The sequence below is a fragment of the Cloeon dipterum genome, chromosome 4, assembly GCF_949628265.1.
Source record: "Cloeon dipterum chromosome 4, ieCloDipt1.1, whole genome shotgun sequence".
NCBI classification, from domain to species: Eukaryota; Metazoa; Arthropoda; class Insecta; order Ephemeroptera; family Baetidae; genus Cloeon; species Cloeon dipterum.
Window position 1 is genome coordinate 29,805,678 of NC_088789.1, and position 25,839 is coordinate 29,831,516.

A 25,839-nucleotide genomic window follows, 5' to 3' on the forward strand; every position below is an offset into this window, starting at 1 on the left:
GGTCATTGAGGTCATATAAAGGGACGATTTGTAACTATAATTTCCTGTTAAAAAATAAGGCTGCACGGGGAGAAACTTCGGCAAAGACTGCTCTGAGACTTCTTCCCGATTCTGTTTCGATGAAAAATTCTCTAACGTGGATGGAACATGTCTACAGGGTTGCGTCTCTGGATACCTGTTCCCTGATTGTCTTAAAGGTTATTACTTTAGAGTTAACGATCAAGAAATATTTATTTATCTTTTTTATATTGAATAAATTAAAATGGATCGAAAACCACTTTTGGGTTATATAATAGCAGTAAAAAATTAAACATATAAACATTGGCTGATGTTTTAGAATGCACTGGAAAGAGATTTGGTCTAAACTGCAATGAAATCTCTCATCGAAACTGCCTGGACGACAAACACTTTCCCCAAAATGGAAGCTGTCGGTTGGGCTGTGCAAAAGGATACTTTTTCCCCGAGTGTAAAAAGAGTAAGATTATTTTTTTTCTGCGGACGCAAAAGTGCAGGACGTTGTCGGTATCGATTTTAATATTGAAATCAGCGCCGAGGACATTCCATGTATTTTTTGTGATTTTGTTGAGCTAACTGAACAAAATTATGGTCATTAGTTTCATACAAAGGGTTAATTTGTAAACTATAATTTCCTGTTGAAAAATCAGGCTGCACTGGGAGAAAATATGGCAAAAACTGCTTGGAGACATCTCATCGATTCTGTTTCGATGAAAAATTCTCTAACGTGGATGGAACATGTCTACAGGGTTGCGTTTCTGGATATCTTTACCCTGAATGTCTTGAAGGTATGTGCTTTAGAGTCAACGAAGAAACATTATTTTTATTTTTCATCTCAAAAATTGATTGAAAACCACTTTTGGGTTAAATAGCAGTAAAAATTTATCACAAAATGTTCAAAAAGTAGCACATTAATAGACAGTTTTTTTAGAATGCAGTGGGAAGAGATTTGGTCCAAACTGCTCTGAAATCTCCCATCGATCCTGCCTGGACGGCAAACACTTTCCCCAAAATGGAACTTGTCGACTGGGCTGTGCAAAAGGTTACATTTTCCCCGAGTGTGCAACAAGTGAGCTTATTTTTTCGTATTTAATTATTTTATAAGCTTATGTCTCTTTTGCATAAATGAAGCAAACAAACAGGACTACGTTCTGATTGCAACCCTCATCCTCGTGACACTGATTTTCGTACTTCTCGCTTTCATTGGGGCTTGCATTTATTTCAAGAAACGCAGAACACGCCAACAAACCAATCAAGAAGCCACAGTACAATTTTCGATAGCATCTGAAACTGGCACTGCTCAAATAGTCGAAGAAAATCATGGCTTTCCTTTCAATGCATCGCAGGTTGAAAAATACTTGCAGTCGGCCTTTATGAACAATTTCCTTGACGAGCAATTTAAGGTACAATAATACACTTCTATTATAGGAAATCATAAGCACATGAGTTTCAGAAATTCCCGCGGGGCCAAACGCAACCGTGGGAAGTTGGCACCAAACCAGAAAATTTGAAAAAGAATCGTTACAATATTTTGTACGCGTATGACTCTTCCCGAGTGAAGCTGGACCTTCTTCCTGGCGACCAACACTCTGACTACATCAATGCCAACTACGTTGACGTATTATTTTCCTTTTACCATGTACAAGTTCCATTTTTTAATGCAATTTAAAAGGGATTCGAACGACCAAAGGCGTACATTGCAAGTCAAGGGCCAATGGCGAGCACCGTTGATGACTTTTGGAGAATGGTGTGGCAGGAAAAAGTGTCCTTGATCGTGATGCTTACAAATCTTACAGAGGACATAAAAGTACAAATAATAAAAAATCCTTAATAATTTGATTATTTTAATTTTTTGTTGAAGGTTAAATGCGAAAAATACTGGCCCGACGCCGATCAGGAAGGCAAATTCGGCCGTTTGACTGTTCGCAATATGAGAGAGGAGATCAACGCCGATTATGTTTCAAGAGATCTAATAGTTTTGCGCGAAAAAACGAAGAAAATCGTAAAATATTTTTCCCCTGTTCTATATCCAAAATGTCATATAAAATACTGGTTGAAATTTTTACAAATGTTTTTTACTATCACACTATAGGTTCAGCAACTGCACTACACCAATTGGCCCAATAACGGAGAACCACTCTATCCACAGTCGATAGCCATTTTCGTGGAAAAAATATCTCATTGTCAGCGCAATGAATGCGCCCCGATATTGGTGCACTGCAGGTAGTTTAATTAAAATTACCATTCTAAAAACATCTTCTCCGCTTTGAATTTTGTAGTGCTGGAATTGGAAGAACTGGCACTGTGATTTTGATTGACGCATGCCTTAAAATGTTTCGTTCGCGCGGTCAACTCGATGTCATCAGCATTTTCACGCAGATGAGAAAACAAAGAGTCAATCTGGTCAACACCTTGGTGAATTTTTATGGTTTTAACTTTAAATGCAAAAATAAAACCATCTGTCAACAGGAACAATTCAAATTTGTGCACCTGGTTCTCTTGGAAAGCATTTTGAACCCAAAGTTTGAAATACACTGCGACAATTTTTCTGAAGAATACAAACAACTTACGGTAACTGAAGCGTTTTGAAGTGTAAATTTTTATTTTTTTATTGAACCAACAAATACAAGCCTTTTTGTTTTTAATTTTTTTACATAAACAACAGCACCGAAAAATATGAATTTCAATTGTTGGAAATGTTTGTCTTTAAAAAAAATAATTTTTACGCGTTTGATATAAGAATGAACAATTTTGTTATCAGAGCTAAATTTTCTAACTCTCGTCACTTTATTTGTATATAGTCAAATAGCAACAAGAAGATCAAAAAGAATTTGGATTTGCTCACGAACATTTGCAACAAAGACTTCCAAAGGGCTGACAAACCGGCCGAGATTGAAGCGGACAAGTGCAGGAACCCTGATTTTATTTCCAGTAAAAATACAAAATTTTATTCCTTGTCATTCTTAACACGTGTTATTTTTCTTTAGCATCGAGCGCCATAGTTTCGCTCTTCCCCTACGGAAATGTCACGACGATGAATTTCATAAACGCCGTTTTCGTCGACGGATACAAGAGGGCAAAGCAGTTCATTGTTACTCAAGTGCCCATGAAAAACACTGTCTGGGATTTTTGGAGGATGATTGACCAGTTCAACGTCAAGCAAATCATCGTCCTTAATGACTCGCACTATTCTTACGTATGTTTATTTGATTATTTACACAATAAATTGATTTTTAATTAAATATACAGGGGGATTTCCTTCCTACAAAAAAACGCAAGCTTGACTTCGATGAAATTCAAGTCGTTTTGGATAGCACCGACGAAGAAAAACACGTGAAGAGCCATGAAATCACACTGAATGCTGTAAAATATCTATTTCGTTTTACTATTTGGCTGAAATAAAATTTATTTATTTTCAGCGAGGAGTCTGCAAGAAAGTCAGTGTGAAATTCGCCTTACTTGGTTGGAAGAAGGACGCAGACGCTCCACCAAACCTGGAATCGGTCATCGAACTCTGGGAAGATTTAAAAATCTCTGGTGGAAATGACATCATTACGATTGCCTGCCAGTGAGTAGTTTATTAGTTTATATTATTCCAAGTAGTAATCTAATCACCTATCGCAGCGATGGAGTGACAGCCAGCGGCCTTTTCCTCGCAATTGGCTTTGTAATCGAAAAAATCAATATGGAGCAAAAGGTTGACGTGGGTCTGGCCGTGCGAACCCTGAGAAAGGCAAAACCGGCGTTCATTTCTTCAGAAGTGTGAATTTTCTGGCGGTATTTATTAAAAAATTAATTTAATTTTTCACAGACGCAGTTTGGTCTCCTCTACAAAGCTGCCAATTTCTATTTGAGCTCCTTCGAAACCTATAACAACTTCAATTAGGGATTGAAATTAGTGTTTTTATAATATTACTTAATGTTACCAGCGGGGGCCAGACGTGCGATAAAATTGGTTCGCACTGCGCAGAACCAAGATGACGTCTGAATGTGGGAAACAAAAAGCTCTATTTGGATTCCCCATACGAGTGTCAAGAGATGTTTTTGCGATCCAAAAGACGCAATTAGTACAAGCAATGCAAAATAGTTCACAATATTGACGAAAAATTGATTCTTTTCGCACATTTTCATGTGACCGTTTTTCGCGCCATACTCCACCGGACGCCATATCTGCGCGTCGCACCAATCTGGCTCCAGCTGAATATTACTAGCTTTGATTTTATACTAATAATTAGACAACACTTATTTAAGTTGTTGATATCAAGAAATAATTATTATAGTTGGCGCTTGTGAAACTAACACCATTTATTTAGCCTCGGTCAAACAGTTTTGATGCTTTGTTAAACTCTTTGGTGTGTGTATTTAATGTATGATATTCGGAATTAAATAAATTTATCAAGTGTGTACGTGTGCTTTTTTCTTAACAAGCTCAATTTTTCGACGGACAGAGATTTGGGGCCACTGGCACAGGGCTGCGGAATGGATCCTTCAGGATAGACTGCATCAATCAGTTTCTTCGTTCCACGAATGGACTCGTTTCACAATTTCCAGTTAGTCTTCATTGCGACGAAATAATGAAGCAGGTTTTTAATTCCTGCGCTTCGAAGACCCAACAGTTTTTCAGCAGCTTCAAAGTGTCCCAACCTGACTGCGTAGTAAATTGGTCTCTCACCGTCCACGTCCTTCTTCAGGTCTAACAATAAGACCTGGTCGACAAAGTGCGAGAAAAACGACACGCCGTAATGCGCGACAAATTTAGCTCCAATCAACTGAAATTAAACAATATTTTATCTCAAGTAGCTAAAATTAGACAATGGCGTGTGCGACAATCCAGGCCGTTTGCACATTTTAATTAAAATGCCATTTGCTGGAATTCCAAGGCAGAGCGGATAATTTCCTCTTGCTGCGATAATGCAGTAAACACACACATACACGTGGACGCAGCGAAAAAAGAGAAGAGTGTGGAGGGCAGCTCGTTTTCGGGGGCGATTATACACATCATGCCCTTTGTAAGTGCTGTGGCGGCGGCGGTGGCAACGGAGGGAAATGACGACACACACCGAGAGCCACAGAGAAAGCGGCACGTGAATGATGGGCCGGCAAAATGCTATAGAATCAAAATCGATGCAGCTTTATCTCGCCGAGGAAAATGCAACAAATAGTCCATAAATTTCCGACAATGTAGAAATTGTAGAATGAGTCAAGTTCCTATTTTGTGATTATTGTAAATTAAGCTATTATATATGTAATAACTTCCTAAATAATAAATGCCTTTGGTCAGGGAAATATATGTATGAATTCCAAGGTCATTAAAATTGCGTGGACTGACTGTGCGAAAATTTTTAAGTTTATAAAACTATAGTTTTAAAAACAAATATATTTGTGACTATCTTTATTGCATTTTGGGGCAAAATACCTTTAAATAAATAATATATAACAATGAGCGTCTTGTTTCGAACTCTTGATGAACAAAAAGTTAACGAGTTGACGTTTCGCAGTAATAATTGAAAATCAAATCGAGGAATTTGAAAATTTTCATGTTCACAATATTTATGAATCTCAAAAATTTATACAATTTTATAAAATCCATCTTTCGAAGGTAAAAAATTAAAAAATACACATTGATTATCATATTATTCCATTTCATTTATTAATCAATATGCTACATAGGGAACAAATCAAGGATATGAATCATAGCGTAATTTATTTCTTCTTTCATACAGGAAGAATTCAGGAAACATGTTAATGACAAATGAAGGAAGCATTCACTGAAAACCATGGATAATTAGCATGTGGTTTGTCATGTTATATTTGAGCATTGATTTTCCACATAATTTGCAATTTTCCAGCACCTTGACCTTTAAATGAGTTGACTTTAGATGCACGAGAAGAAAAGATTTGGAAATGAATTGTTTTTTGCATGTATCACATTCCACTCTCAATTCCAACAAATTGTGTTTTTCCCCGAGATGGTTTTTCAAATGAGAAGTGGAATAGAAACTCTTTGGGCAGTGGGCGCAGTGCTTCAAATTGACTTGGTTGTGCATCATGTTTGAATGCTGTTTCAATATATTCGCACTTTTGTAGTACCTTTTGCAGAGATCACATTTGAATCCGAGAGCTTTGTGCTTCAAACCACGCCACTCGCGATTTCCATGTTTTCTTTTCATGTGGTAAGCAAGCAATGAAGGCATTTGAAAAATCTTTGCACACTTGGAACATTTGAACAAAGTTTCTCTGCACTTTTTCAGATGCGATTGGTACAATCCTGTACACTGGAGCTCGTTTTTGCAGCGAACGCAGGACAACTTTCTAATGTGTTGAGAGGAATTACGGACAGGAACGTCTAATGCACAAAATTTGCAGCGTTTGAAAACATGCTTAAAGTTAATATGATTTGCCAAAATACCCTTGGTTGAAAACATTGCACCGCATTCGTCACACTTGAAAGGCTTTTCTGTTCTGTGTTTTCTAGCAACATGTCCTTGTATATCATATTTATGTTTAGTTTTATACTCGCAATATTCACAACCAATCATTTTAGCATCATCGTGAATAGAGTCAAAATGAGCCCTCATTTCAATTTTAGTTTTGAAAAACGAGACGCAGCCTTGAAAAGCGCACTTGACTGGATATTCAAGATGGACACGACGAACATGTTGGCAATAATTATTGCTCCTTTTGAATTTCTTGATACAAAAATCGCATTTAAATCTTTTTAGTTCTCCCCGTTTTTCATGTACTTCCTCGTTGTGTTTTTCTCTCTCCTCGATTGTGTGAAAATAAGTGGCACATTTACGGTTTTCACATCTGATAGCATTATTGTGTGTATTCTTTGCATGCTGCGACAAATTCTTGGAGGTTTTAAACAATTTACCACAGTAGAGACATTTTTTCTTTTGTGAACATATATCGGATCGTGATCCAGATTCCAATTCCACCGCATCCTCTTCGACTTCTTCTTTTTCACTTTCGGGTAGGTCGATTACTTCCAATGGAACCCAACATTGCTCAATATTTCCCTCTAAAAACACAGTTGATAGAAAAAAATTTATAAAAAAAATCAATTTTTATTTACTACCTAAGTAATATTTCCGCAGCTCCGTCGCTGCTTCGTCAAAATCCAAATTCCACCAAACCAAATTCTCGTCCGCCATCTCGTCGAATTTCCATTGAAACCTAAATAAGGGAAAATTCCTCATTTAAAAAAGATTCCTTGAATTCCATTTAAAAACTCACTCGGAGTGCCAAATGCAAAAGTAGCAAATCAGGTCGTCGTCCATGATTTCCTCGGCCAACTCGTGTTCACAGACGTTTAGAAACCACTGCTGCAGTTTCTCCTTGTCCACGTGGACAGCAGAGATTGCGCCGTCCGCCGTTGGACGCTCACAAATCAAGCACAGCGCCTTTTGAATCGACATCTCGGATAGACTACCTGAACCTGAATGACAAATGAAAGGTTGCAGGTGATACAGGGCGATCGAAGCGCCACTCAAAGGACAAAGGTGAAACTTCTAGTTTGCGTGGTATACTTTAAACTAGGGACCGTTGCAGAACATATGATCCATTTGTTTTTACCTCAGTCTTAAAAATAATTGAACTATGTTATCTATTACACCGATTCAAATTCTTCCACAGGCTAATAATGTAAAAAACGAATTCATATTGAGCTAAAAATTAATTAGGATTGGGGTATTTCAGAATTTATATAGCTGAGTGACCTTTGCAGCCAATATGAAGTTTTATTCCACAGTGATGGATTGGCCAACAAAGATTTCCAATTTTGTGAGAATTATACTAATTTGATGGACCAAATAAGAATGAAAATTTATAGGTGGGATTTTCTGGGATTCCTACAAAAAAATCTATGGCACGCCGAGTAAGTTCTTATTAAAAGGAATTTCAGGAGTTTTCTTTTTTAATTTAAGGAATTTTCCCAATAACAAGATATTTGCCAGGGGAACTAATATTTTTTTTAAAAAAAAAGCGTCACGTTTGCGTTACTGCAAATGCTAATTTTTATTTTAAATTAGTGCTCCAGGGTTATCAATCAAGTAGGGAGCGTTAGGAGGGAGACTCGGCGCTCGGCGGAAAGCGAAAAAGAGGAGAGCAGCCGCGTCATCCGCCCGCTTTTTATTTACGAAGCGGCCGAGGAACGGAAAGTGGTCCAATCACAGCTTCTTTCTCCAATTAAAGCGCGTCAAAAGCAGTGCTGGCATAAAAAGCAGCAGCTGTGCCGCTGAGTAGGCTTTCTTCGCGGGTTGCATATCTTTCCATTGAAAAAAGACGCTGAACACGCGTAACCATCCGCACACTCGAGCTTTTGTTTTTTTTTTATGTGTAGGCTGATGAAAAATGCGGTGGTCAGCACCACGTCTTGGATTTCTGCTTCGAATTCGATTAAAAAGGAAGAATAACCAGCCCGTTGGCTCGCATTGTTAAGGCATTCTCAGGAGTGTCAAAGCAATGAGAGGTATTTGAGCAGTTCGGAGATCTAATACTGGCTACCCAATGTCAGAGATGGCAAAAAGTTGTTAGTTTAGTGACTCGAATTGCTCAAATTGCTCAACGGGCTGCTTTGCACCTTTCCAGCATGCGTGATTTGGCCTCACGGGACGAATGTCTAGCGTTTCAACGCAGTCCTCGGTGCGGAGGCAAGTGGCCCTTGAGTGGGCTGGGTCCCTGCGTGCGGCCTAGTGCGCCCATTCAATCCGTTCGCGGTGTTATTTGCACTCGGAAATCAGCATTCGTGCTAGTGCAGTGCGCGCCCTTCCCGGTCCGAGTAGACAGGGATAAAAAGAGCAAAAAAATTCATTTTATATTGGCCTCGTCATCACGGTGAAGTGGATCGCAACGTGTTGTGCTCTAATTTTCCTTCTTTACAGTGAGTCTATCGTCTCAGCTCGCGGCTATTTAAAATTAAATTAACTTTTTCCCTGAAGAGTGCAGCTTTGCTCGCGGTTACTTGGTCAGCATTAAGATCGGGAACGAAATCAGAGGCTGCGTTACCGATGACCACCGCCACGCGGTCGCATTTGTCAAAAATTTGAAGGAAGAAGGTAAATAAAATTCACCAAAGCATTTTTCCTTCAAGTTCTGGTTTCAGCACTCCTAGCTACCATATTTTTGATGCGAAAAAATCGTTTAAATAAATTACATTTGGCAATGTGCGTCTTGTTTCGAACTTTTGATGGACAGAAAGTTAATGAGTTGACGTCTCACAGTAAAAACCAAATAGAGGAAAGAATGTTGAAAATATTTGTAAATCCTAAATATTTAAAATCTTGTAAAATCCTTTCGATAGGTAATATAAATTTAAATAATACAAATTGAACACCATTACACCATAATTTTATTAATCAATATGCCTTACATAATAGGAAACAATTCAAGGATATGAATCGTAGCGTAATTTATTTCATTTTGCAGAAAGCACGAATTCATTAAACGTGTAAATAAAGGAACCATTCATCGAACACCATGGATAAATAGCAAGTGTCTTTTCATATTACAGTTGAGAATGGATTTTCCACATACTTTGCAATTTTGTAGTACCTTGACCTTTAAATGAGTTGACTTTAGATGCTTGCGGAGAAAAGATTTGGAAATGAATTGTTTTTTGCACTCATCACATTCCACTTTCAATTCTAACAAATTGTGTTTCACTGCGAGGTGGTTTTTTAAATTGGAAGTGGAAACGAAACTCTTTGGACAGTGGGCACAGTATTTCAATTTGGCTTGGTTGTGCATGCTGTTTGAATGCTGTTTCAAGTAGGAAGCACTTTTGTAGTACCTTTTGCAAGCTTCACACTTGAATCCGAGAGCTTTGTGCATCAAACCACGCCAATCGCGATTCCCATGTTGTCTTTTCATGTGGTACACAAGCAAATATGGCAGTTGAAAGCTCTTTGGACACTTGGCACATTTCAACAAAGAATCCCTGCACTTTTTCATGTGTGATTGATACAATCCTGAACACTGAAATTCGTTTTTACAGCGAAAGCAGGACAGCTTTCTAATGTGTTTAAAAAAATTACGGACAGAAACTTGTGATTTACAAATTTTGCAGCGTTTGAATACATGGTTTGAACTCATATGACTTGCCAAAATACCCTTCGTGGAGAACATTGCACCGCAGTTGTCACACTTGAATGGCTTTTCTGTTCTGTGTTTTCTGGCAACATGTTTTTGTAGATCACGATTATATTTTGTTTTGTATTCGCAAAATTCACAATCAATCATTTTAGCCCCATCAGTTTTATGAACAGAATCAAAGTGGGCCCTCATTTCAATTTTAGTTTTGAAAAACGAGACGCATCCATATAAAGCGCACTTGACAGGAAATTCACGATGGACATGACGAACATGTTGGCAATAATTATTGCTCGCTTTGAATTTCTTGATACAAAAATTGCATTTCAATATTTTCCGATCTCTCCGTTTTTCATGCACTTCCTCTACGTGATTTTCCCTTTCCTCGATTGTGTAAAAATATGTGGCACATTTATGGTTTACACACCTGACAGCTTCTTTGTGTGATTTCTTCACATGCTGTGACAAATTGTATGATATTGAATATAGTTTACCACAATAGAGACATTTTTTCTTTTCTGAGCGAATAATGGATTGTGTCTCAGATTCCAATTCCACCTCATCCTCTTCGATTTCATCTTCTTCACTTTCGGGCAGATCAAGCTCTTCCAATTCCACCCAACATTGCTCTATATTTCCCTCTGAAAACATAGTTATTAGAAAATACAATTTATAAATAAATATAATTTTTACCGAAGTAATGTTTCCGCAGCTCCTTGGCTGCATCGTCCAAATCCAAATTCCACCAAACCAAAGCCTCGTCTGACATTCCATTGAAATTCCAAAGATACCTGAGAGGAAATCACTCAAATAATAGAATAAAAATTCCTTGAATACTTTTTAAAAACTCACTCGGCGTGCCAGATACAAAAGTAGCAAATTTTGTCCTCTTCCTCGATATCCTCGGCCAAATCGTGTCCGCAGAAGTTGAGAAACCAATTCTGCAATTTTTCCTTGTCCACTTGGACAGCGAGGACAGCGCCGTCCGCCGTGGGACGCTCGCAGATCAAGCACAGCGCCTTTTGAATCGACATTTCGGATAGTCTGCCTGAACCTGAATGACAAATGGAAGGTTGCAGGTGATGCAGGGCGATCGAAGCGCCACTCAAAGGACAAATTAAAAGTCTAGTTTGCGTGGTATACTTTAAATTAGGGACCGTTGCAAAATATATGATTTATTTGTTTTTAACTCACTGGAAAAATAATTAAACTGATTCCAATTCTTGGCTTCCGCTTGGGGTGTCACGTGCCAGCCAGAGATGGGAAAATTACAGTTTGGGGCGCCAAAGTTACTTTAAGTTAAAAAGTGCTCGCTTATCGTTTAAGGAAAAATAAAGAAATACCAATTTTATACATAAAACGGTGTGGTTCTTGGGTAGCGGCCGGAGCGTCCGGCGGCCGCGCGCCGCGTCTTAGGTCTGCAGGCGCATGTTGGGGCAAATCAGGCCGAGTCGTGTCACGACACCCATTTTTTCTTATTATTTAGCCGGTCTCTGCCCCAGCGTCACGGCGGCGGTACTGTAAATGCTAATTTTTATTCAAAGAATGTTCCAGTCCGGTTTTCAGTCCGTTAGTAGCGAGACGCAGTGTTCGGCAGAAAGCGAAAAAGAGCAGCCGTGTAATCCGCCCGCTTTTTATCTACGAAGCGGCTGAGGAACGGAATGCTGTCCATTCACAGCTTTTTTCTCCAATTAAAGCGCGTCAAAAGCAGTAAAAAAGTAGTACAGCTGAGCAGGGCCTCTTTGCGGGTTGCATATCATTCCAGTGAGAAAAAACGCTGCACACGTGTAACCGTCTGCACACTCGAGCTTTTGTTTTTTTTGTGTGTAAGCTGATGACATTTGCGGTGGTCAGCACCACATCTTGGATTTCTGCTTCGAATTCGATTAAAAAGGAAGAATGTTTCATATAAATTATTAAATTATCAAACAACTCTTCACCTCGCTGCCGGAATTGAGCGAGTGGGCTGATCAAGAATTTAAGCGTCAATGTGCTCGCATTGAAAGAAAATAATAAAAACACGGCCCTGCTCTACGCCGCCAGGAACAAAAGAAAGCGAAATGGTGCGTGTTTTAAATCAGTGCGGAATTTACGTGAATGTTTCGAACGCAAACCAAATGACGCCTCTGCACTGTGCGCTCGGCAGTGAAAACTTGGAACTCATTGAACTCGGCGCCAGTTAGAGAAATCTGGTCCAAATTGGCGCCCAGCCGAAAGCAGAGCCCGGATCAATCTGCTGTGAGTCGGTGCTCGGGCGCTGTCAATCATGGGCCACGCTGGTCAGAGAGAACGATCCGCTCTTTCGCTCAACATCAGGCATTACACCTCGCGTAAATAAACTCTCACATTATATACATTAAATTATTTTTCTCATTTTTTATTGATTTAAAAACAGGACCTCGGAAGTATCTCACAATTTTTAAAATGATGAAAATAATTTTCTTAAATGAATATGAAGATGTTAATCCTTAAAGTAAGTCCTTTAGAAGCTCACATTTTAATTAATTTTTATTGCTCGGCTTTTTCAATAAATAAATGAGACAAAACAAAGACTTGTTGCACAATAATTGAGCAATGAAGCTTGATAAAACGTGATTATTGATGCCTCTCCTTGGGCAATGATTAATGAACCGCCGCGTGACGCAAGATCTTCCGTCTTTTTGTGGCGACTGACTGATTTTCCAGTTACTTGACTTGTCGTTTTCCATCAGGAAAGTTGGTCAAGAGGGCCACTCGGTATTTTATTGTCATGTCCTAATAGCCAGCAGCTCAGTTTGAGTTTTGGTGTGTTTGGATAAAGAAGCACAAGATGATAGGAGTTAAAAGGTAGGATTTTTCTCTTTTTATAGAAATTTATTTATTGATTGATTTTTAAGAAATGATTTAATAAATGATCCTTCGTTTCAATAATTAATTTGTTAACTTATTTTCTTATTTTATCAATTTTTAGATTCCCGACACATTTTTAGGGTAGTTATTTTAATTATTAGTCGGTTTCTTGGGTCAATTTACACGTTTTTTAGTTGTTTTGTTGTACTAGATTAGCATTTTTATTAAACATCTTACGTTTAATACAAATGCGATTTTTTAATTAAAAAAAAACCATTTGTTTTTAATTTCTATTTACCGTTTGAATTGATAAATGAAACAAAGGGCAATATTCTCTCTCTTTAATCGGGAATAAATTGAGCCCCACTGTAAAAAAATAAAATATTAAGGAACAGAAAAAAATCCGATAAAAAGCGAAAACATGTAAAAAAAATGTACAATCGTGTGTAGCAAAAAAAAATGCAATTTTATTATGTTGTTGAAGGCAATTTAGATATTTTAGACGGTATTTGTAGTTTTATAAGAGTTAAAAATGGTCCAATTAACCGTAACATTAAAAAAACCAACAACAGCCGACCGTGTAAATTAAACGGTCCTATTGATCAGCCAGCTGGAATTAATTCCTCGTCGAGTTGCACAACATTTAATAGCGCTTTGTTATTTAACCATTGGGGTGGAAACAAAGAGTCGTTGTTTTATCTTTTGATTTGGGAAAATAAATATGTTTTTAAAGCGATGTTTTCTGTCGGTCCAACACATGTGGGAAAATCTTTTACGCTGGTTTCATTTATTTCTTTATTTTAATTTTTTTAAAAGATGATTAAATTTTCTACATCTGTGGAAATTTATTGGTAATCATTATTCGATTCACTGAGAATTTAAAATTATAACCATCTTTTGGTTCATTTAATTGTAAATCCACCTTGCACATTCACAGGTTGGATATTTTGTCAGGGTAAGAAAAATGCAAAATTTTAGAGAAGGGTTGATGTAACAAAATCCTGGCAATTACTTATTGCCAAAGCAAGGATTCAGTTGAAGCCAAAATTGGCATAAATAGCAGTGTAGATTTTTTATTGAAGTGGCTGCTAGGTTAGCATGCCTTTTCATTTGAAATCCTATTTTATTTCACAACAAAGAGTTTCCCTGAAATATTTGTTGGACAGCACTCGACACAAAGGAATCGAAATCTGCTAAGAAGATGGGGTCAAGCGCTGGAAATTTTAGAGAAAATTTGAATTTTTGTTGAAGAAAGGTTTTTTTATTGTTGCAAATTGTATATTTTTTATCGATCAACTGCTTACTGCATCAAATAACTTTAAACTGTGGCTCTGTGTCGATCCAATTTAAATTTATGACAATCTCAAAATGTTTAGATAATTCTTATCTAATTTATTTTAGAAATGCATATTGTTTAAAGGGGATGATTTCCTTGATTATCATTGTGAATATTTAATTTTTAAAGACAACTACAATGAGCTACTATAGGTCATTACTATTGTTAGACAACAATCAAATTTTTATTAGAAAATATTAAAAACTCATTACATTGGGTGAATTAAAAAAAATAGTAATTTTTCGCTTCAAACCCATTGGAAAGTTGTGTGTATTTTAGGTCAGATTTTAATTTCAGAACATTTTAAATTGGCCTGGTCATCATGGTGAAGCGGATTGCAACGTGTTTTGCTCTAATTCTCCTTCTTTACAGTGAGTATATCGTTTCAGCTCGCGGCTATTTAAAATTAAATTAACTTTTTCCCTGAAGAGTGCAGCTTTGCTCGCGGTTACTTGGTCTGCATTGGGACTGGGAACGAAATCAGAGGCTCCGTTACCGATGACCACCGCCACGCGGTCGCATTTGTCAAAAAGTTGAAGGAAGAAGGTAAATAAAATTCACTTTTTTCTTTAAATGATCGAGTGTGGGATTTCCACAGAAAAATTACCTGATTTTAAATTATATTTTTTGTTAATAGGTGACTTTGGTGACTATATTTCCCAGCATGAGGAAAACTTCGACTTATTGTTAGACGGCAATGCGAACGAAATGCGCTTCTATGACTGCAATCTGGTTAAAAGATACGGCTGCAAAGAGTGGCGCACGGAAAATCTCAGGATGAAACCTAACAGATACGAAAATTACCCGGCAGTCACCGACTTTCGTTGGCACGGTAAATAAAAACTGCTTGTCCATAATTGGCCCAAATTTATTCTGGATATTGACTGATTGTTAGTCCAAACAAGTCGGAATTTCATCGAATATCCGGGGAATGAATTCTTCAAAATCAGAATTGAAATACTAATAAAATTTATTTAATTTTAATTGAGATGCCCAATCCCACGCAATTATAGCTCAGAAAGCAATTTATTTTATTTTATTGAGCTTTAGAACTTGAATTATGTTTTACAACAGCATAAACCAAGCATACCCATTTGGTTAGAATTTAATTTGAGATATGACATATATTATAGCAATCAAGCAAAATAAAATTGAGCCAATTGTATGATGGTGAATTTCTTAATTCTGAAATTCTTAAAAAAATTATGATTTTTCTTCTAGATTTCCCCTACCATTTCAAGAGTAGAGGCGGGTACTATGATTCGATGCCGGAATTCCTGAGGATGGAAAAGAAGGCGCATGCACATTTCTCGATCCTGACAAACTCGACATTTGATTTTCTGATTCCACCAAATTTAATTGATGTTAAAAATGGCTCTTATTATCTGACCAATTTTGAGGTGAGGGTTTCTAGTTAAATACATTTTATTGTAGGCCTGCGGAAAATTACATTAATTTTTAATTATCAGGTCATTGATTTAAAAAGTGGTGGAAAGAGATGGCAAATGTTTTCAGTGAGGTTCTCCCGCGATAATCCGTTGGAAAACATGGTTTCTGTCAACAGCGGTCACAAATTAACTCCAAAGAAGTTAGAAGGTGTGGGGATGCGGATGAGGTAACATGTGAAATGATTTCGGTTGAAAAGCAATAATTATTTTATTTTCCAATTATCTCATAGCCTTGTTTGGGATCTTAAGTCGAATCTTCCAAGTCCCGCTTTTGATTTTCATGGATCAACGATGATCAAGACGCATTCGTGTAAGTTACAAATTACTTTGTATATAATACGATTGTGAAATTAAATCGGTTGATTTTTTTCCAAGATTCAATCTTTGTAATATGATCTTATGAAAAAAAATCGTTACAAATTTTTAGACGATTTGCTGGTCCCCGAGAAATCCAATGCGTGGATGGAAAGAGAAATCGAGTTTCCGAAAGAGTCAGTCTTCTGCGTCGACGTTGTTTACCTTTTGAGGCGCCCCTTGGAAGACTCGGAAATCGCGTTAAACGTCACGTTTGTGACTGAAAAAGGCGAATATTTGAATTTCACCGAGGGCCACCCTTCGAAGAAGGTCGACACTTGGCACGTGGTTCGGTTTGATAGTCTGAAAAGACGCTTTGTAGGAAAAGGGACGCTCAGGTTGAGCATCGGACCGCCAGACTTGGAAATCGGCGGTATCAAGTTCTGTCAAGGAGGTAGGATTTTACATTATCTTAATTAATAATTGTCTTCAAACTCTCAAAATTAAAAAGGCGACTTGGATGTTGAGATAACTCGCCTTGGCGTGGAGGGGTGCCACTCCTTATCAACCCATTTGGCGCCACCTGCGGTTGAAGATGCAGTAGAAGAGGAGAAATTCACCAAATTAGGTTTGATTATTGTTTGATGGCGCCAACGTTCATTTACAATAACAGATATTTCAAGATGTTTTATTTGACGTACTAAACATATCAATAGTTGCCAATCCCGGTCGATTCAATGAGTTTTCTCCCTGTGGGATAGAAAACAAAATCGACTCTCTGCCAATCAGCGTAGAAAACAGAAACTGCTACATTTTTTCTTATTTTAATAGAATAAATTATTGTTTTTGCGGATTTTTCAGCGTTTTGTTGGACTAATTTTGGATTTCAGCAACTCAAATTGATTATTTTTACCCCAAAACTCCACTGATTATCCGAAATTTCAAATAAATAAAATTATTGCAATTTTTCCCTATTGCCAGGAATTCGTAGGTTCTCGTAGACAAGAATTATAAAAACAATTAATTTCAGTTGCGACCAAAAAGAAGATTTGCGAGCGAATAAACGAGGCAAGCAATTGTTCTGGAATGAACGTTTGCAGCTCAACAGGTTGCTTTTGCTTTCTCGGGTTTACTGGAGAAGACTGCAAAACACGTGAGCCTTGATGATAAAATTTCAACAGTAAATTTATAATAATGTACTTGAAGCTTGTGGTGAAAACACTTTTGGCGTGGATTGCTCGGAAAAGTACGTCGTGGGCAAATGCCTCAACGACAAATTCGATTTGGAAAACGGACATTGCCTGGAGGCTTGCTCAAACTCAACGACCGGATTTCCTTCGTGCAGTACTAGTATGAAAATTGTTCTTTAAGGATTTACCGTTTCATTTGGTCTATTTTATTGAATTAATTAGAAATCTGGAAGGTAAAGCCTTTTGTGCAAAACGTGTCGCCAAACAGCATCAGCTTGAATATGAGAAGAAGTCTTCAAAATGTTTCGGGCTTTGATCACGTCGAAGTGCTATATAGAATGGTATCTCATATTGCATTCAGACGTTCAGAATGTTATTCTAATTCACAGGAAAAGCGTAAATGGTGGGAGAGTAAAACTTACTTTGATTCAGACGGGAGATTATTTAAACTGGAGGATCTGGAGGCCAATACGGAGTACGTGATCACTTTCACGGTGAACTCGAAAATGCAACCGCAAAATTTGATAGCTGTTGAAGAGGTGATTGCATCAACTTGTACACCCATCGGTTCGTTCTCCTAATTTAAATTGTGACCCTAAAAAATACTATTTACTTCAACAGACGGATCAATTCTAAAAATTGCCATTGACGCCACGGCATCAGCAGCGACACTCGCGGTTTCAGACGTGGACAAAAAATACTGTCAACCCACATATTTTAATGTGTCCGAGGTGTCTCCAGGAGATCTGCCAATCAATTCCACAATCCAGATTCGTGACCAGAAGGAATATCAAAAAAACTTGACGTCCTGTAAAAACGGCACCTATTTTATCGTGTCCGTGTCGGACATTTACCAAAACCTGGTTGAAGCCAGACTGGTGTGCACCGCTGAAAATAAGTTTTTGCTCGAAGGTAATTTTAGAAATATTTTAATGGTTTTTTGATTTTGTCACAAAATAAATTTCAGATCACCAGATGAAAAACGTCTGCTTGCCAATTAGTGAGTTCAATCATTTAATTCAATAATAATTTTTTTTAATTTTATTCTTTCGAAGATGAGTCAGTGGTACAAATCTCATTCGAGGATCAGCTCACAGTGGTCATCAGCTCAAACGCCAGTTTTGCAGACAGAAAGAAAATATGCGAGCCCAGAGTTTTGAAAGTGGTCGAGTCGAAGAAAACCCTTTTTAGTGCAAACGTGCAAGGGTTCGACTTTATAAATTATTTTGGCAACTGTACGGCCGGGAAGATGTATGACGTCATCCTGTTCGACGAGGCTGACCACAAAATCAAAGTCAGATATTCGTGCATGACACCTGAACAAAGCAGTAAGAGTCCTATAGAATATGAAGTTTAATTAATAATTTTTAAAATTATATGTAGCTTTCCGAAAATTGGTTCCTGTCGTAAATAAAATCTGGGCTAGGAAAATCGAACTGGACATGGATCAGAGTCTGAAAGGTGTCGCTGGAACTCAAGATATTCAAGTTCAGTACCAAGAGGTATATTTTTTATTCATTTTTTTTAGGGTTTTTAATTAATTTTAATAAAATCAGGAGTTTGAGGAGGAGTGGAAGACAGAGATGTATAAATCCTCCATGGGAAGATGGCTCGTTCTGAATTTTCTCAATCCAGAGACGCTCTACGTGATCAGACTGGTTTGGATCTCAACAAACCAATCCTCCATCGTGAGCAAGGACATTGACACGCGAACGAAACCCTGCATCCCAATCGGTGAGTTTTTATTCTTTTAATGCTTCGAAATTCATTTAAATGTTTCTCATCACAAGAGATTCGATTTGTGGTTTTTGTTTGAACACGCAAATTCCTGATTTTTGTTTTTAGAGTAATATATACAGGTGTCGAAATAATCAAGTTTGCAAGTTTCGCCCCCGAATAAAATCATTAAAATTTCAACAGAGGAAAACAGCGTGAAGACCGACGAGACGTGTGTTCTGCTCGGTGACGTTGAAAGTATGGAAGAGCAGAGGGTAGTACTTTCCGTGGGGGTGGTGGCCCTGGGAGCCATGCTGCTGATTGTGTTAAGTCTTTTGTGCGTCGTCTTCTTCTGCTGTAGGCAGCGCAGACGCAGGGCACGCGAAATTGAAGAGCAGAATCGACAGCGATATGAATTAACAAAAAACGAGGTGTATTATATATTTTAAGGAAAAAAGCATGGCTTTGTCATCAAAAAAGGTGCAGAAAAAATTATTTAGCTTGTTCTTTCATAAAAAACAAAAAGAAACTGCAAAAACAAGACCTTCTGTTTCTCTAAAACGTTTAGGAAATTTTTATTTAACTTATTTTGGGCATAATTTCACCCTATATCCTTACAAATAAATTTAAAAAATATATTTTTGAGGTATTCATATAATTAAATAATAAACTACAGCAGTTATTATCTGAAAAAGAACCGAATCGGTTCCGTGAAAGGACTGAACAGTTCCATGAAAAAGGAACCGAATTACAGTTCCATCGTGGGGTTCCAACGTGGCTCCCACGTGGGCTGTTTGGCATTTTTATTTTACTGATATTCGAATAATTTTTAGGCATGTAATTTATAAGTTTTTTGTATCGTAATATTTTAAAAATAAAGTTTTATTGATTGTTTAAATCATTTTTATCGTACTCATGGCGAGAAAGCACAAGAAATCAATTGAAAATTTTAAAAAGCCGTGGAAGTAAACAGCAGGTGTCGTATTTAGAAAACAAGAAATTTCCTGGCGACCAGGTCAGTGAGACGTTGCATGATTATTTGTGTAGTTTCGTCAAAAGTCGGTAACGCAAATCATTATGAAATGAATCGGCACCAAATCGCCTGATAAGGCGTGTTTGATTTGCGTCGCAATTTTTCCGCGTTCACAAAAAATGTTGAGCCTGAAATGCATAGACAATTATTTTGCCCGGTAACATTTTATTGCCTATTTCAATGGTATGTACGGTGACTCGTGTTTTTTTCGGTTCATTTTAAATAATTGCCCAACTCTATCGGCTGGTTGAATTATTTCATTATTTGTAACAGAAACATCATGCGAGGCGTATGACTAATTCAAATGAGAATTTCTGAAGTCACTCGCGCTTAAATTGGTGTCAAACGAAAGCGCACGAGTTGAACTACAACATAAGTAGAAATCACGACCGTGGACAATGTAACAACCGAGAAATTCACGTTCGAAAAGGGCCTCTTTTGGCCTTGGAAGAGAGCTATAAAATTTGTGTGCAGGCGAAGGCAGAGACATTTTTTGCTCATACCCAGTAAGCAGTAAGAGCAGTGAAGCTGAGTAGTCACGTGACTCAATATCGCAATCTCATTGGCTAAGAAGCAAGCAAGCAGCATCTCTTCCTTTCCCTTCCTTCAAGCAGAGGCACGCACTCTGCTGCGCATGTTACACTCCTCAAGAGTGGGGGCAATGCAAGTGGAGGGAGAAGCAATAAATGCACATGCCTGCCCTGGCCTGCCCTTAGCCAATGAGATTGCGGGATTCAGTCATAACTGCTCACACCCAACAGGAACAGTGAAGCACAGAACACAAAGCTTGAGTGTCACGTGACTCAATCCCGCAATCTCATTGGCTAAGAGCAGGCACGCCCTTCCACTTCCTTCAAGCAGTGGCACGCACTTTGCTGCTCAGCTGCGCATGTCACACTCCTCAAGAGTGGGGGCCATTCAAGAGGAGGGAGAAGCAAGAACTGCACATGCCTCTGCCCTTAGCCAATGAGATTGCGGGATTAAGAAATGACTGCTCACACCCAACAGGAACAGTGAAGCACAGCACACCAAGCTTGAGTGTCACGTGACTCAATCCCGCCATATCATTGGCTAAGAGCTGGAACGCCCTTCCACTCCCTCCAAACAGTGCGAGTGCGTCTCGTTTGGGAGCAGCGCACAAAGAGCAAAACCATGTGTCGTGCGCGCTATTTTTTATTTCCCTGATTTACGGTGGAATTTGATCTGTAACCCCTCATGCAATGCAAGTCATTTGATGTCATTTTCCTTGAAATTAAACGAGCTTTCAAGTGGGGTGCTTAATTTTGTACTTCAAACTTTCTAAATAGTAGAAACCGCGCGGGGGAAAATAGGAATTTTTGATATATCGTTATTTTTGGAACTCCAAATATCGGGTTCTCACCATCAGAACTGAAATACCGTTCAACTTGTCTGCACCTTCCGTAGATAACCAAATTGTTTTTAGGGGGATCAACCCTCATCCCCCTTCCACCCCGTGTATTAAAGTAACGAGAAAAATCACGTCGTTTTGCACTTATTCACTGTTGTAAATTGTAAATAATGCTTTTAAATTGAAAAAAATCTACCCCAAATTCCAATAGCTGTCTAGAAAAGGTTATGTAATACAAGTCGAATGGTAATCAGTTTTTGCAATTCTGAAAGTTAGAACCTGAGATTTAGCGATTGGAATGGTGTCAAAAATTCGAAATATTAATTTTTCTGCAAATATTGCCAATGCCAAATCTTTGGTTCTAACCATCAGAATTGAAAAATTGCCCACCGTTGGACTCGTCCCAATCTGCTCTAACGAGCTAAAGGATTACATACTAATATTCGAATAACAACTTTAATTAGGGACTGAAATTATAGTCTTTTTATAATATTACTAGCTTCTATTTAATTTGATGATATACTAATAATTAGACAACACTAATTTTAGTTGTTGATATCAAGAAATAATTATTATAGTTAGCGCTTGTGAAACTAACACCATTTATTTAGCCTCAATAGAATTGTTTTGAAGCTATGTTAAAATCCATTGTTTCAATTTTTCTTTAGTGTGTGTATTTATGGTATTCGGAATTAAAATAAATTTGTCAAGTATGTGTATACGTGAGCTTTTTCTTAACAAGTTCAATTTTTTCGACGGACAGAGATTCGGGGCCACAGGCACAAGGATGCGGAATGGAGGGCGTTCTTTCCTTCAGGATCGACTTACTACTTCAATCATTTTCTCGCTCCACGGATGGACTCGTTTCACAATTTCCAGTATGTCTTCTGCGGCGAAATAATGAAGCAGGTTCTTTATTTCCTGCGCTTCTCAGAGCCAGCAGTTTTCAGCAGCTTCAAATTGTTGCAACCTGACTGCGTAGTAAATTGGACTCTCACCGTCCACGTCCTTCTTCAGCAGGTCTAAGCCCTGGCCGACAAAGTGCTAGGGGAAGGGGATCGATTTTCACTGCGTGCTTTTTTTGTTCAAAGCGGTGAAGTGGAACAGCTTCACGCCGTAATGCGTGACAAATGTAGATCGAACGAAGTAACTAACTGCATTTTTGGTGCAAAATTCATTTGAATAAATTATAGTTGGCAATAAGCCTCTTGTTTTGAACTCTTGACAGAAATTTAAAGTGTTGACGTTCCCACTGTACTTATCATGTTGAGGAAAGTAATTTTAAAATTTCTTCCTGTAATATTTGCGAATCTCTTAAATATATGATTTAAAATCCTTCTTTCGACAGGTAACATAAATTTAAATAATACAAATTAAACACCATTACACCATAATTTTATTAATCAATATACCTTACATCATAGGAAACAATTCAAGGATATGAATCGTAGCGTAATTTATTTCATTTTGCAGAGAGCAAGAATTCATGAAACGTGTAAATAAAGGAACCATTCATCGAACACCATGGATAAATAGCAAGTGGGTTTTCATGCAGCGTTTGAGCATTGATTTTCCACATACTTTGCAATTTTCGAGCACCTTGACCTTTAAATGAGTTGACTTTAGATGCATGCGGAGAAAATATTTGGAAATGAAATGTTTTTTGCACTCATCACATTCAAATTGAAGTGCTAATAAATTGTGTTTCTTAGCGAGATGGTTTTTCAAAAGAGAAAATGAATAGAAAATCTTTGAGCAGTGGGCACAATGTTTCAATTTGGCTTGGTTGTGCATCCTGTAAGAATGCTGTTTCAATATATTCGCACTTTTATAGTACCTTTTGCAGGGTTCACATTTGAATCCAAGAGCTTTGTGCTTCAAGCCACGCCATTCGCGATTTCCATGTTTCCTTTGCATGTGGTACACAAGCAAAGAAGGCTTTTGAAAGCTCTTTGGACACTTGCAACATTTGAACAAAGTTTCTCTGCACTTTTTCATGTGTGATTGGTACAAACCTGAACACTGAAACTCGTTTTTACACCGATCGCAGGACAACTTTCTTAAGTGTTGAGAGGCATAACGGACAGGAACATCTGATTTACAAATTTTGCAACGTTTGAATACATGCTTTGAACTAATATGCCTTGCCAAACTATCCTTTGTTGAGAACATTTCACCGCATTTGTCACACTTGAATGGCTTTTCTGTTCTGTGTTTTGTTGCAACATGTCTATGAAGATCATGATTAAATTTTGTTTTGTACTCGCAATATTCACAATCAACCATTTTAGCCCCACCAGTTTTATGAACAAAGTCAAAGTGGGCCCTCATTTCAATTTTAGTTTTGAAAAATAAGACGCAGCCTTTTAAAGCGCACTTCACGATGGTCCTTACGAACATGTTTGCAATAATTATTGCTCCCTTTGAATTTCTTGATGCAAAAATCGCATTTGAATATTTTCTGTTCTTTCGGTTTTTCATGCACTTCATTGTGCTTTTCTCTTGCCTCAATTGTGTGAAAATATGTGGCACATTTATGGTTTTCACACCTGACAGCTTCTTTGTGTGATTTCTTCACATGCTTTGTCAAATCCCTCGACAATTTATATAGTTTACCACAATAGAGACATTTCTTGTTTTCTGGACAAATATTGGATTTTGTCTCCGATTCCATTTCCACCTCTTCCTTTTCGACCTCTTCTTCTTCACTTTCGGGTAGATCGATCTCTTCCAATGGCACCCAGCATTGCTCAAGATTTCCCTCTACAGCAAGTAATTAGCAAAAAAGAAAAATTTAAATAAATATTATTTTTACCGAAGTAATGCTTTCGCAACTCTTTTGCTGCATCGTCCAAATCCAAATTCCACCAAACCAAAGTCTCATCTGACATTCCGTTGAATTTCCATTGAAACCTGTTGGGCAATTTCCTCAAATAATATAATGAAAATTCCTTGAATTCCTTCTAATAACTCACTCGGCATGCCAGAGACAAAAGCAACAAATTAAATCGTCATCCTTGATCTCTTCAGAATCCAACTCGAATCCACAGACGTTTAGAAACCAGGTCCGCAATTGGTCCTGGTCCACGTGGACAGCGAGGACAGCGCCGTCCGCCGTCGGAGTCTCGCAGATCAAGCAAAGCGTCTTTTGAATCGACATGTCAGAGAGACCACCTGCACCTGAATGAAAGATGGAAGGTTCCAGGTGAAACAGGGCGATCGAAGCGCCACTCGAAGGATAAAGGTTAAAATTTTGTTTGGTGTGGTTTAATTTAAACTATTGACCGTTGCAGAAAATATGATACATTTGTTTAAGTTAAAATAAATTGAACTATTAATTTATATTACAATATATTATATCTTCAATTGAAAGTCAATAAAGAACAAAATGAATTCATATTCAGCTTTCCTTTGATTTATTAGGGGCCCCACGTTCCATTGCACATCTTGCGAGTGCGAAACCGAAAAAACCGTAAAACATATTAAAAAGATTTGAGCGGAAGTCAAAAATTTCAAATGGTTCTCGATCTCGATCTGTGTTAATAATATAATGGGTTGGAAAAAGGCTTGGAACTTTTTATATTTCTATATTTCGGCTGTTTCAACGAAATTTTGAAAAATTAAGTGTTAAAAAGCGCGTTTAACGATGATTGCAATCAATTGAAACAATTCGAAACCCTGGGTCATACCGTGACCCTGAGATATTCCTAAAAAAACATTTTTCTCGATTTTCAAAATAAAAGTACATCGCAAAAATCTTTCTATAACTATATTTTAATTAAATCAAAATTAAATTTGCGACGAGTTTACTCTGCATTCATAGATTCTTTTGGTCTTCTACATTTTCTTTCATTGCAACATCGAGAGTGCTTTTAACAAATTATACGGATAGCTGTTAATTTGTTTGTTAGTTTCAAATTTAAAACATATCTCAAAGCAATTAAATATCCCACGCTTTTTGCTCTAGCTTTAACAAAAAACATTTTATGAATTTTCTTCTATATAACGAAAGTATTCCAAAGATGCGAGAGAGGGTAAGAATTTCGGAATTTATTCTTTCCTCTCTTTTTCTGCTTTATCTCCAAGAAATACTCGCTTTGAATTCTTCCCGTTTGTTCATTCTTGTGTCGGAATCAGGAGGTTGAAGACCACACAACTCGCAATTGGACGAACCAAATACAAATTCTCGTTAAGCTTGTAAGTTTTCCCTATTTACATTCTTATTTCTGGATTTAAAAACATTGGAAATTTTCATTATAGACCAAAAGGAAGCCTAGAGCCAATTAGATTTTTGATCAGGAAGCACAAAGGAGGTTGATTTTGTGAGAAATTATAAATTTGACTTTTTTATGTTATATTATTTTTCTATTTTGTTTTCCAGCCTGGAGAAAAATTTCTGAAAGATTAAAAAATGAAGATTCAGAGAAATAGAAAAAAAAAACGGCTGAGCATATTATGGGAAAATGAATTGAATTCTACTCGTCGATTAACAGCCTATGTAAGATTTTGACACACTA

At 37.5% G+C, this 25,839-nt stretch overlaps 1 protein-coding gene and 1 long non-coding RNA gene across 2 annotated transcripts; both read left to right on the top strand.

Moving 5' to 3' along the window:
• The first annotated feature begins 1,346 nt into the window (after positions 1 to 1,346).
• LOC135943734 (receptor-type tyrosine-protein phosphatase gamma-like) lies at positions 1,347 to 3,417 on the top strand. The gene is made up of 10 exons (XM_065490396.1): positions 1,347 to 1,418; positions 1,469 to 1,633; positions 1,688 to 1,822; positions 1,877 to 2,017; positions 2,108 to 2,238; positions 2,295 to 2,430; positions 2,485 to 2,586; positions 2,817 to 2,946; positions 3,003 to 3,211; positions 3,265 to 3,417. Exons 1-10 carry the CDS (start codon positions 1,389 to 1,391, stop codon positions 3,415 to 3,417), a joined length of 1,332 nt encoding a protein of 443 aa, XP_065346468.1. The 5' UTR covers positions 1,347 to 1,388.
• A 24-nt stretch (positions 3,418 to 3,441) lies between these two features.
• On the top strand, positions 3,442 to 4,217 carry LOC135943948 (uncharacterized). The gene is made up of 3 exons (XR_010575245.1): positions 3,442 to 3,583; positions 3,640 to 3,775; positions 3,827 to 4,217. It is a non-coding gene; the product is annotated as an uncharacterized LOC135943948 (long non-coding RNA).
• The last annotated feature ends 21,622 nt before the right edge of the window (positions 4,218 to 25,839 follow it).

Coding starts and splice junctions, on each gene's coding strand:
- LOC135943734 (XM_065490396.1), top strand. CDS start 1,389: ATGAACAATTTCCTTGACGAGCAATTTAAG. Junction 1,823..1,876: donor ATCTTACAGAGGACATAAAA/GTACAAATAATA, acceptor TTTTTGTTGAAG/GTTAAATGCGAAAAATACTG. Junction 2,239..2,294: donor CCGATATTGGTGCACTGCAG/GTAGTTTAATTA, acceptor TGAATTTTGTAG/TGCTGGAATTGGAAGAACTG.